The sequence below is a fragment of the Mastomys coucha genome, unplaced genomic scaffold, assembly GCF_008632895.1.
Source record: "Mastomys coucha isolate ucsf_1 unplaced genomic scaffold, UCSF_Mcou_1 pScaffold23, whole genome shotgun sequence".
NCBI lineage: Eukaryota > Metazoa > Chordata > Mammalia > Rodentia > Muridae > Mastomys > Mastomys coucha.
In genome coordinates this window covers 7,782,741-7,795,973 of record NW_022196906.1, presented here as the reverse complement: position 1 = coordinate 7,795,973, position 13,233 = coordinate 7,782,741, and the positions used below count along the sequence as shown (strand labels likewise).

At 37.9% G+C, this 13,233-nt stretch overlaps 1 protein-coding gene across 5 annotated transcripts in view; it reads left to right on the top strand.

Annotated features, from left to right (window-relative positions):
• Cep57 (centrosomal protein 57) overlaps nt 1–12,211 on the top strand; it is a 19,539-nt gene extending 7,328 nt beyond the window's left edge. For 2 of the 5 annotated variants that reach the window (XM_031345130.1, XM_031345131.1), the window contains exons 3-11: nt 69–248; nt 664–785; nt 2,150–2,266; nt 2,840–2,917; nt 5,514–5,624; nt 6,253–6,330; nt 9,079–9,314; nt 9,979–10,123; nt 11,166–12,211. In XM_031345130.1, the coding sequence (XP_031200990.1) occupies nt 69–248; nt 664–785; nt 2,150–2,266; nt 2,840–2,917; nt 5,514–5,624; nt 6,253–6,330; nt 9,079–9,314; nt 9,979–10,123; nt 11,166–11,399 (1,301 nt within the window). In that variant the 3' untranslated portion in view covers nt 11,400–12,211. Of the gene's footprint in view, nt 1–68; nt 249–381; nt 488–663; nt 786–2,149; nt 2,267–2,839; nt 2,918–5,513; nt 5,625–6,252; nt 6,331–9,078; nt 9,315–9,978; nt 10,124–11,165 lie in introns of those variants that run through there. The other 3 variants (XM_031345133.1, XM_031345132.1, XM_031345134.1) reach the window with 3 other exon arrangements.
• Nucleotides 12,212–13,233: the final 1,022 nt, after the last annotated feature.

Here is a 13,233-nt window from a genome sequence, read left to right as displayed (position 1 = left end):
TTTTTTTTGATTAACTTCTCTGTGTGCATAGCTAACTTAAGGTGTGGTGTGCCTTTTATGTTTGTCAGCCATATTTTCTGCTCTTAAGAATCTTCAAGATAAGATTCGACGCCTGGAACTGGAAAGGATTCAGGCAGAAGAAAGTGTGAAAACCTTGTCTAGGGAAACAATTGAGTATAAGAAAGTATTGGATGAACAGATACAAGAGAGAGAGAATTCAAAGAATGAAGAATCAAAGCACAATCAAGGTGTGTTTAATTATAAAGGAAACTAAAACCTGTCCAAATATTGTAAAGTTATTTCAAAATTCCACATTGGTATTTTGTAGTGGTCACTGTCTTTAGCCGTTAAAGAATTACATCATAATCAGGTGTATTGTGAGGAGTAAGTGACATCATGCACAGTGCTTATTGGCAGCGTGTGGCATATTTGACTCCTGTAAGGAAGAACCTAAGTTGTCCAGAAAGGTTTCTAGGAGTACTGAAAGGGAAGAGACTGGGGGCTGCTGTTTTCTTTTGCAGTACTCTGGCATACTGAGCAAGCACTTCACCATGACTCTTACCTCTCCCATGAATTCACTTCAAGTCTAGTTCCTGTTTACAAGCTGTCGGGACAAGTCTGTGTGTTAGCTAATTACTACTTTTTTGTATGTATTCATTTTAGAACTGGCATCCCAGTTGGTAGCTGCAGAAAATAAATGTAATCTTTTAGAAAAACAATTGGAATACATGCGAAATATGATAAAGCATGCAGAAATGGAGAGAACATCTGTCTTAGAAAAGCAGGTATGGCACCTCTCAGATGAAATCAAGATTGGTGACAGATGACTGGCAGACCTGGAGGCCTGATGGCCCTATTATTGTACTGGAAGTTCTTGGGCTCAGTGGAATAGATCATGGCTTGATTGGCTCTATTATGATTCTTGTACTTGGTAGATTCATGTGCTTACATTTGAAAGATAATCATGTTTATGTCTTGGAGTCTGCATTATTGAATAAGCAAATAACCATATGTACCATTGAAATCCATTTTGTAAAATTCTTTGCGATTAAAAAAAATACCTTGTAAGTAATTTGATTATTGAAACAGGATCTCAAATAGCCTAGGCTGGCTCATTTATGTTGTCCAGGGGTAACCTGCCCTTCTGATCTTCCTAACTCCATCTCCAAAGTGCTGAGATTATAGGCACACACCACACACCATGTGTAGTGTTATGGATGATACCTTAAGGCTTCTCTGGTGCTAGGTAAGCACTCTACCAAGTGAGCTGTGTGCCCAGTTACTACACTTGTTACATTTTAAAACAGTTTTCTTTTGTTACATCAAAGTCTTTGTCTTTAAGTAACTTGCTACAATTGTAGAGGACAATTACAATATCAGTGTCCATTATATTTTTTGGACAATTTAACTTTACTATGCAAAGTTTGATTAGAAATTTCTCTTGTATAGTTCCCCATTGTCATGGACATGTGGAGAAATGGCATACTCAGGGTCTTAGTGTTGGGCTTTTACAAATACATCCACTTAGTGTATTTGCCCACTTATTTTGATTTTTTTTTTTTTCTGAGACTATCATTCCTTAAGTATATGGGCAGTCATTCCAAATCAGACCCTAAGTTTGGAGGAAAAAAGAGTATATTTTGTATTCAAAGTAAATAAATGCATACAAGTTCTTATATCTATTAAGAGGTTGCTTAATAGGACCCAACTGACTAGAAGTATTTGTGAATTTGCATAGTCTTGTATGTCTAATAAATTCTCCTTATTCTAGGGTATAAGGATATTTTCCTTATATAAAACCATATACTAGGTAAAATACTGTATGTCAAGAATAATATTCTAAGGCTGATGAGATAGTTTAGTAGATAAAGGTATTTGCAGTGAGGCCTGAAAAACAAATTTGATCCCTCTGACCCACATGGCAAAAAGAGGACACCAGCTTGTAGATGATGGCCTCTGACCTTCAAAGGCATGCCGTGGGGCAGACAAAATGAGACACGGAGATCACTGATATCCTTGAGGTCTTAGTGTTCTATTCCATACCAGCAAGTCTGTGAAAGGATAGGCAAATTCCATATAGTATGGTGTGGTTATGTACAGAGTCTACAACTTTGCGATTATCATATTGTATCTTGATGATGTTTCTCAGGTTTCACTAGAAAGAGAACGGCAGCATGATCAAACCCATGTTCAGAGCCAGCTGGAGAAACTGGATCTTCTTGAACAGGAATACAACAAACTCACTGCAATGCAGGCCCTTGCAGAAGTCAGTGAGCAGGACTTTTACCTACTGGTGTAGAGTGCTGTGGCTGTCACTTTTTTTCATAAATATGGGTATTTATAATGTAAAGGTCTTTCTTATGTAAAGTCTTTAAAAAGAAAAAAATAATTTGAAAAGGAATGTTGAGATTCTGCAATCTTGGTAGCTGAGCATAAGGTAGTTCTTTTTTTAAAAACTGAAAGGTGAAGTGTTTTTGACACTTAAATCTGGCATCATGTAACTTTTTTTCTGAACTGATTTTATTTCTGTGTTTTACCTTGGAGATATTTAATACTACTGAGTGAAGATCTAGATTTGTCTCTATGTAGTCTTTACCTTTCTTTGTATAACCTGTGTTCTTTGGTCATAGATTTTCTTTCATAATTTGGCCACTTAACTCACAGCTACCTCACTAATTACTATTAGTTGATTTATTAGAACACTGTTAGGAGAGTGTCATGGATATTATCAAGGCCTGGGGCCACTAGTGGCATGAACTAACATGTTTATTTTAACTATCCGTAATATTCTACAAAAAGATACTTTTAACCATTACCCTTTTGATATTGTTATTGCTAGAAAAAAATGCAAGAGTTGGAGTCCAAGCTCCATGAAGAAGAGCAGGAAAGGAAGCGTATGCAGGCTCGGGCAGCAGAGGTAAGTGGAAGGATAAGCAAGTGTTTTAATGGTGAACAGTTACACACAAGCACAGCAGATTCATGTGGAGACCTCAGATAGCTTAATAATGGAAATTAGGAATGTAATTTACAAAGTAAAATTTGAGCGGTTCTTTCGATGTTTCGAATTACAGAGTCTGAATTAGTATTTTAAAAACCTTTGAGGTTGGAGCTGGAGGGATTGCAGAGGAGTAGAACATTTTGTTGTCTTTACAACGGACCTGATTTCAATTCTGAGCAACCCACATGTGGCTCACAATCATCTTCAGCTCCAGTTCCATAGAGTCTGACACTCTTCTAGCCCCTGGCCACCAGGCACATGGACATACATAAATGCAGGCAAAACATATATACATGTAAATTAAAATGTACTTGTGAGATAAACACAGGTCAGACACAGTAGTATTCATGTAAAGCTAAGATATAATAAGCTACTACCAGATCATTCAGTATCCAGTATAAAAGTATGTCTTGGGTTGGAGGTAAAGTTGAGTGGTAGAACAATTGCCTGGCATTCATCCATAAGACACTTGGTTCAATCCTCAGTACTGCTGCAACAAATCTGCCACTTCCCTTGACTGCTAACATACCAGGACAGACACGTTAAGCTAGCAGCCTGCCCTAGCAGAACGAACTTTACTCTCTCCTAGTTTTGAATTCTGTGGCCAGCCACTGGAGGTAGAATTGTGTAGATTGAAAGCATCAGTTTATGTATTCCAACCTGAACTGCATTATTGAAGACACTGCAAGAATAATAGAGTACTGCTTAGCTCTGTAAGATAGTTATTTTATGATTTAGCTAGAGGCTTTTCTCTGATTATTTGCTCAGATATCTTCCAGACAGTCTCTCTTTCCAACCTCTCTAAGATTATTACAGTGTATGTAACTTTTATCATAGTAACCCAAGAAGCAGGTTCTGATCTCAAGAAGTTACTGGTAGAGCCTTTATATTTGAATCTGTGGCACTGTGTCTAGTGTCCTGCATTCTCATAGATGCCATTGTAAGAAGAGACACATTGCAGTTTTTTCTTCTGGTACTTCTTTGAGTCATTGATTGTTTATTAAAACTGATATAATTGGTAGATTTACTCTGTGTACTTGTTAACGACCATTTAACCAGTTTTGATTTTTAGAGAATTTCTTCCAACTTTAAATATTATTTTACTGTGTTTCTATTCCTTACATGTAACCATGCATATGTATGGGCAATTCTATATAAAACTGTATGCCGAATAGAAATTTTCACAGAGTCATTGATTGATGAATTGTTAACAGTTTGAGTTCTGATGGGGAATGCCATGATAGTGGAAGGCAGATGCATTTCTGTGTCTTGTTGGTTCTGAGTTGTATAATCCAAAACAGATTATTTAGCCATCTAGAACCTGGGTTTTATAGTGCTAGAGAATTCAAAACAAGAAATGATAATAAAAGTACTTTAAAATTCAATCATACATACAAGAAATCACCTAGGAAAACTGGATAAACTAGAATCAAAAAGTGGCTCTTAAGTGGTTTCTGCTACTGCTGACACTTGTTGACACTGAAAGGATGATTTCCTGTGGAGTTTTGTTTAGTATAAACTATTACTAAAGTATGTCTCCAGGATGCCATGCTCCTGAGGGAGGACAGCTGGCATGCCAGTGCAGTGAAGACCCTGTCCTAAGTACATGAGAAGGGGAAGCAGTGTTCAGTGTTGTTTTTCGTTCATTACTTCTGCTGTTTCTTAAAGTTCAGTTATAACTTCTGGGGAAATTTGCCACATGTAGAAATTGTAAACACTTTAGAGGAAAAATCTGCTGATTGGAATTTTTACCAAACTCCAGGCTTTCGGTTATATACAGGTACAAAATAGCCACTTTTATGGATTTTTGGAGAGCGGGGCTATTATTGAAAGATAGTTTAGAGGAAGTTGTGGCTCCAACCTCCCCGCCCCCAAGATTGATTTTAAGTATGTGGGAGTTTTGCCTGGGTGTTCTGTATATATGCTACATGTGTCCAACGCTTCAGAGACCAGAATAGGGTGCTGGAGCCTCTTGAACTTGGGATTAAATGGTTAAAAGCTGCCATGTGGGTGAGTGCTGAGAACATTTTCTCTGGTGGGAACTGCTGAAAAATGCTCTTAAGCCCATCAGTCTCTAGTCCAGAAAAGTGCAACTTGAAGAAAAAGAACTGTAGAAATTTTACTAAAAAGATTATAATTGCTGAAATAATTATTGTTCCTTTTGAGCTTTGAACAGAAAGGAATCTATTTTCTTGAGTTGCTTTGGGTCTACTTTTACAGTAATCATGATTTTTAAAAAAGAACATAGCATGCTGTCAGTTTGGAGTTGCATACATTCCATTTAGTTTCTGAACTAGAATTTGCAGAATTTGAAACAGTGCTTCCAGGCAGGACACAACCAACTGTGGTTCAGCAGTTCACATAAATAAGAGACTGAAGACATACAGGACAGCATGCTATCTCTTTCATTGAGAGGATTACTACTGTTAATACTGTATTGTACAGACTTAAATGACATCTCAAATGTGACTTGTAGCTTTTATTCTATATATTGCCTCTATGCAATTTTTTCTAGTTACAGAGTGGTCTAGAAGCAAACAGACTTATTTTTGAAGATAAGACTACTTCATGTGCTTCAACCAGCACTAGAAAAATAAAAAAAAAGAAGTCAAAACCACCAGAAAAGGTATGAGAACTGAACCAGTCAAAGTACCAGTTTTGTGTAATAATTTGTGTACAAAAATACTCAAAGCTCTGTGGTATTAGAACCTTGAGAGGTGACTCTCATTCTTAGTTTCTTTGTTCAAAGGTGAAGAAGATAAGATTTACTCATAAATTCTTACCCTGGTTGTGAGGACTATATGAAAATTAGGAACTATAGAAGATTATAAAAATATTAGAAATATTCAGCCTGTGTTCCTCTACTTAAATCTTATAACTGTTTTGTTAATACTCACCCCAAATTCCTTAGCCTTCAAGTAATACTGGTGTGGTTTGAATCACTGGATATAGGCCTTACGGCTCTTAGCCTGGCCCTTACCCTGTCCTCTGTGTTTACTTCCGGACTGTCGGTGCAGTGTGATGAATGCACACCCATCCCCAGATCTATGGTTGCCAGGCTTCTTCCATAATGAGTTGTGTCTTAATAAACTGTGGGCCATGTAAGTCCTTCCTCAAGTAACTTCCTGAAGCCTGGTTTCTGCAGGAAAAAAAAGAGTGGTACAAGGTACCCAGTACCTTGGTCCACAGTGAGCTGGAGTCTTGGATTAATTCACCAAAATAAAATGAAATGACTTTCTCTCTTCTCCATGCAGAAAGGCTCTGGGGGCTGCTTTGGCGCACAGCCACATTACAGATTGTGCTTAGGTGATATGCCTTTCGTTGCTGGGACGGTGAGTTGTAGCTATTAATTCTTTTTTTTTTTTTTTTTTTTTTTTTTTTTTTTTTGGATTTTCGAGACAGGGTTTCTCTGTGTAGCCCTGGCTGTCCTGGAACTCACTCCGTAGACCAGGCTGGCCTCGAACTTAGAACTCAGAAATCCGCCTGCCTCTGCCTCCCAAGTGCTAGGATTAAAGGCGTGCGCCACCACCGCCCGGCGCTATTAATTCTTATGTTTAAATTATTTTCAGTGTCTTCTGCTTTTCTATTTCCTGTGACATTTATGTGTATGTGTGTTTTGCCTGTCTCTGTGTGTGCTGTCTGTGTTTTGGTGCTCACGGGGGCCAGAAGAGGGTGTTGGGTCCCCCGGGACTAGAGTTATAGCTTAGAGTAACCTGCCTTGTGGGTGCTGGGGATTGAACGTGGAATTCCATTGAAAGAGCAGCCAGTTTCTTAACTGTTGAGCCATCTTTCCAGACCTTATTTCAGTCTTCAGAAAACACATTTTAGGGAACATTAACAAGAAAAATCCTGCATTGATCGGTCTTAGGAGTGTTGGAAGTATAGATGTGGGCCACCATATATAGTTCTAGTAAAACCTTCTTGTAGAAGGCACAACCTTAGGTTTTTTTCTTGAGTCTTTGTATAAGCCTCTATAACTATGGTTATGAAGTTATATTTTTACACAAACTTACTTTGTAATTTGTGTGTTTATTACAAACTGTTTTCGATGTGAAGAAATGGGGAATTGGGGCACTTTGACCCCATACATATGAAGGTCAGGGTACAACTTGAAGGGAGTTCCCTCTACCATGGGTTCTGTAGATAGAACTCAAACCATAACGCTTGTACGGCAACCATCATGGTGTCCCTATATAGGATGTTTAAATCTGTAATAATACATTTACCTATTCCACTTGACAATGGGTTCATCTTTGTATTTGCCCATAGAGTCCTGTCTAAGAGTCCTTTCCACTCATTTTGTTGTCTTGGCTAATTGTCATTGAAGCCTTTAATCACAAAGGGCAAGACAAGGCTTTTTAATGTGAATTCCTTTTGAAGTTGTTTTATATATTCTTTAGAAGTGTTATTCCAAAAGTTTAAGAAAACACAATTGCTTAGCTGAACTTCTAACAGTAACAAAACTTTTTAAAACCTGTTCACTGCATATTAAAGTATACACATCAGCCATTAGAGAGGGCGGGCGTGTGTGTGTGTGTGTGTCTTACTGGCAAGTAGTGAGTATTCTTCCTGATTGTCATGAGCCACCTTTTCATTCCTAGGATCACCTCATTTGAGTTTGGTGTATATGATTCTTTTCCCACAGCAACTAGTCAAGACAAATTAACAAACTAAACACAGAAACATTTTTATGCAACAAGCACATTAGGTCTTAAGTTATTCCTCCAAGTCTGCATTTTAAACAAGTTATCTGCTGGTGACTTATGGAGCTAAACAAGCCCAGCCAACTACTGAAATTGTTTTTTCCTATTGGAAACAAGTTCAAGAAAGCTATCAGGTTTTATTCTATTTTTATGTTGTGACAGATAAACGTTAGTTATTCCTATAATTCAAAGGAAGCTGAGGCAGGAGGGCATAGTTAAAGCTAGTGAGAGAGGGAGCAGAGCTACAGTAGTGGAGACCACATGCCAGGCAGTGGTGGTGCACACCAGAGTCCCAACACTTAGGAGGCAGAGGCAGGCAGATCTCCAGGTTTGAGGTTAGTGGGTTCCAGGATAGCCATGGCTACACAAAAAGAAACTCTGTCTAGAAACAACAAAAAAACCCTATAAAAATCCATTAAGAGTCTAAGATAGGGTTCTCAACCCCTTTGGGAGTCAAATGATCCTTTCACAGGGGTCACCTAATACCATCAGAAAACAATTAGTTGCATTATGATCATAACTGTCACAAAATTGTAGTTATAAAGTAGCAATGAAAATAAACTTATAGGTGGAGGTCACCACAACATGAACTATATTAAAGGGTCACAGCATTAGGAAGGTTGAGAATCACTACTGTAGGACCTGGACAAATAGTTGAGTACATAAAGTAGACAAGTGGACATGTAAAGTATATTGTGATAAACACAATGATAGTGGGCTGAGAAGTGGGCCTTTAGAAATGGTATAGCTGAACTAGGCTGTAAGGCAGGTTATGAAAGTTGCTTCCCAAAGATATGTCATCTGCAAATAGAGTTTACTCATAGAATAAGTCAAGAGACTTTGTAGGTGAAGCAGAAAATATAGCTGTGCTCTACATTTACAGAGCCATTTTCTCCATCCTAGTGTTTGGCTGATTAGGAGTACATCACAGGATTTGGGGTAGAATAAAAGCAGTGGAGCCAGAACAGGAAGATGAGGCAACAAGACCAGTTGGGTTTTTTGTTTGATTTTAGATATGGTCTTGAACTATATAGCACAGGATGAATAGTTTCTGGTCCTCCTGCCTTCTCCTAAGTGTTGGAATTACAGGTGTGCAACACCACAACCAATTTATATGATGCTAGGGACCAAAGAAGGGCCTCTTACATGCTATTTAAGTACCTGCCAACTAAGCTGCATCCCCAGCAGGATGCTCTTTACTAACTGAACACATTAGTACATCAACTAAGTGTTTGATACAGGTGGATGGCTGGTTGCTAATTGACCACAGTATAGTGCCATTTATGCCCTTGGATTTAGAGATGTACTCTTATTCAAGTTACGAACTAGAATGTGGGAATTGAGGACATTATATGCTTGCTTTACTTTTCTCTTTAGTCCACCAGTCCCAGCCATGCCGTGGTAGCCAATGTTCAGCATGTCTTGCATCTGATGAAACACCACAGTAAAGCCCTGTGCAATGATCGAGTTGTTAACAGTGTTCCCTTGGCAAAGCAAGCTTGTTCACGAGGTAGTAAGAGTAAGAAGTCAGTGACGTCTCCTTCCAGCAGTGTTAATGAAGAACTTTCGGATGTCTTACAGACTTTACAGGATGAATTTGGGCAAATGAGCTTGTGAGTTTTGACTTTTTGAATTTAAAATTACATTTAGTTCTAAAATCTCATTTTTTAGCTGCTTGGATTAATCCTAATTTTATTCACTGATGTTGAGCATAATAATCATTACACTAGCCCACTGGCTGGGAGTTAAACCTCCCTTTCTAATTTTGTTAGATGTCAAATGCCAAGGCTTAGGTAAAAGCTTAATAGTATTGAGGGTTATCCAGATATAACTAATGAGTTAGGACAGTGTTTGAAAACTAGTGTCCCGGAGTATTTGCTTTATAAGTAATGCTAATGAGAGAAGCAGAAAAGCAGATAAACAGTTTATATTAGCCTGCAACCCTGGATGGACCCAAATTTGTCTGGAATTAAGAATACTTGCATGTATCTTCATTTTGTAAACATTTGTTTTTATTTATGTGTATAACACATGTGTGCAGGTGACAAGGAGGCCAGAAGAGAGGGCATCAGAGCCCCTGGAGTGGAAGTCACAGGTGGTTATGAGCCACCTATGTATGATGTCCTTGCTGGGGACTGAACTCAGGCTTCCCTGAAGAGCAGCAGTTTGTTAAAAGGGGTCATTTTTTAAAGAGTGGTGAATCCTATAGTGAGATATAAAGGATATAACTGTTGAAAATGAGGAACTTAAGGTAGTCTCACTTGTGTTTGTATACAGTGATCATCAGCAGCTTACTAAACTCATACAGGAATCACCAACCATGGAACTAAAAGACAACCTGGAGTGTGAGTTGGAGGCATTAGTGGGAAGAATGGAAGCAAAGGCCAACCAGATAACTAAAGTTCGAAAATACCAAGCCCAGGTGACTCCTGCCCTTTTCCCCTTTCATATATATTAACATGAAGCTGTTTCTGAGGATTTTTCTAATAGTCCATGTTAAGTGGTTTAGTAAAGAAGTATTAGTTCTTTCTTAGATTTCATATGAGATGTGTCTTTACTGACTATATTTAATATTCTTAGCTTTAGGAACAAATCTCAGTGGTTTCATTTGACTAAATTGTCTAAAAATACAGCTAGAATTTTTAGTTTTCAAAGTCAGATTAAATATGTAAAATGTTTGTTCATACTAAATAATGACTAAAAGGGAAAGGGCTACTCACATTTTAATAAGCCTATTTGGGATTCTTATCTAGAGAAATAGACCATGTATTTGAGATTTCTGTGGGGTAGAGGTAGAACAGGGTTGAGTCAGTTCCTGGGCTGACAGTAATTGGAGTCTGGGGAGAAGTAGACAAACTTGAAGTAGGTTTCAGAAGTAAAAATACCTCTCAAGCTTCTGAATGCTGTGTGATGTCCAAGAACTGTTTCACTGGCCCAAAATCAAGTGTATTGAGAATGTCATCTCAATGTCCTTAAAACCCATTTTATAGGTGAAGTAGTAACAGGGGCCATACTTCTGGGAGACACGGCTGTATCTCAGGGAATGAAATAACATGTCCAAGGAAATCCTGACTGTGGTTAATGTTGGTGCTGGACTGCCAACTAACTAGCAGCTCTATTCAGTTTACAGTCTGGTCAAGCAGGGAGCACCCTAAGTATTAGAAGCCTACCCCCTTTCCTTTAGGAGAATATTACAGTATTTATATAACACTTATTTAACTGGCTGTGTATTTTACATAGATTTATAATTTCTGCAGATTTATGTGCTTTAAAAAAAAAACACCTAGAATCTACCACTTGAGTGTTAGAGAAAGATTATTTAAGTTAATGGTATACTTAAGAGGTTGAAGCAGGAGAATCAAAGAGTTTAAGACTGAACATAGCAAGACCCTGTATCAAAAACAAAGCTAAAAGAAAATGTTTTTATTGAATTAATTTTTCCCCTGCTTTGATTATTTGGTCAGCTGGAGAAACAAAACATAGATAAGCAGAAGAAGGAATTAAAAGTTAACAAAAAGACTCTTGATGAAGAAGGAAACAGCAGTGGTCGTTCACCTGGAGTCACAAGGACTACAAGTAAGAAAGATCTGGCCAAACAGAGACCTGGAGAAAAAAGCAGGAAAAATCTTCAGTTACTGAAGGACATGCAAACCATACAGAACTCATTGCAGAGCAGTAATCTGTGTTGGGATTACTGACACCAGGTCATAAATGATGTACCTTACTGGTCATAAATGATGTTCTTACTGGACAATGAGCAGACGTTCCAGGTCTCATGCTTGCTAAGCTGCCATTACTGGCAGGTATTAGGGGCCAAGCTTCATTACAGTCTGTTGTGCTATGCAGCACAACTGAATGGACATGGAGTTCTACAGCACAGAAGCCGCACTATGTCTTTGAATTTGATGTACTCATACACTGCACTTTGTAAACAAATGACCAGTTTTTTACTTGTGGGTGTGTTTTTTAAGTAGGTATATATGTAAATTGGGTTTGAAAATTCAGAATGAGACAGTGCTTGAAGTCTCGTTTTTAAATCTTCCCACAGCATGAAGTGTCCACTACTTTACCCTCTCCGGATGACCATTAAATGTACTATTTTCAAGAGGACTTTGTTTTGCTTTGGTATTTTAGACACTGATCAAAAATAAATTCACTATTAAAGACCCGAAAATTTTAAGTCAGTTACCCATGAAATATGTCAGAATGTCTTCATAAAACTCAGTTGTTAATGAAATAAATGAAATTTTGGAATAAAGAATGAGAAAGGGGGTATTGTAAAATGTACACGTTTGCAGTTTTTAGACAGTACCTATTTGTGATCATGTTATGTTAAGCACTGTTTAATCCTGACTTAAAAGAATTTCATGCTTTTAGCATACAGTATGTGAACTGAATACACATGTCTATCATGTCAATGTAAATTATTAACTTGGAGTAGATTGACAAGTTAATCTTTATAAATTTGGTACTTTAAATTAATAAAGCAATTTTTAAACTTTGCTTAACAGCCAGCTAAAAAAGGCTTTATTTGTTATACAATCTCAAAAATTACATATTAGTATCCTGATTGAGAAACAAGGATATTTGATGCACGCTTGTCATTCTTGTGCTTACAGAGACCCAAGCTCAGTGTTACTGAATGGTTTAGACAGGCTGGTGAACATACTAGCCATGTACTAAAGTTGAATAGCATGAATTGTTTGTGCTACTTGGGCACCAGAAGGCACGATCGCTTGCTGAATTAATTTCCTAGTTAGAATTCTTACGAGTCCTTACATAGATTTTTGAGATTCATTAGTCTCCTGAAATTGTACATAAACCTTTGTGTGTGCAGTTTTCTGATGAGCAGGTTTGCAGGAACAGTGAACTGACAACAGTGAGTCCACAGAGCCCAGGAAGGTGAGAAACTGCTCTGGTGACAAAGTAAATGTTCACAGCTCAACCACCCACCACTTCAACTGTTACACTTCTGGTTAACTCCTGTTTGGATTTCAGGACATTAAACTGTCCAACTGTCATTTGAATGATAATGGCTCCAACTCCAAATTAGAATAGTAATTGAAACATACTAAATCCTACCTGTCTCCAGCAGGATTCCAACTGTAGGCTTTGCCTTTTGATTCTACTTCAGTTTCTTGTTCATTCACTCACAGCAGAGCTCCCTTGTACTCTGTACAAGATGCCAGAATGGAATGGACCCCATGCTGCATTAAGAAAGGAGCGCTTTCATGCTGGGGGGAAATGTGAATATACCAGGAATGCAGTTGAATTCCACATAAAGCGCTTTTAGTGTGCACATTCCACACGGAAGATTTCTTGGAGGTCACAGAAAACATTTGTAGGTTTTGGAGGGATATATTCCTCTGCCTTTTGTGTGACTGTATGATCAGCATTCCTTTTATATCATACCAAGATGGCCAAAGGTTTCAATGAGGAAAACAGACTAGGGAGGAAAATGAACTATTATAGAAACCTTACTTGAATGCTGAGAACATAAATACCTTCTCAAAAAAAAATTTATAGCTAATT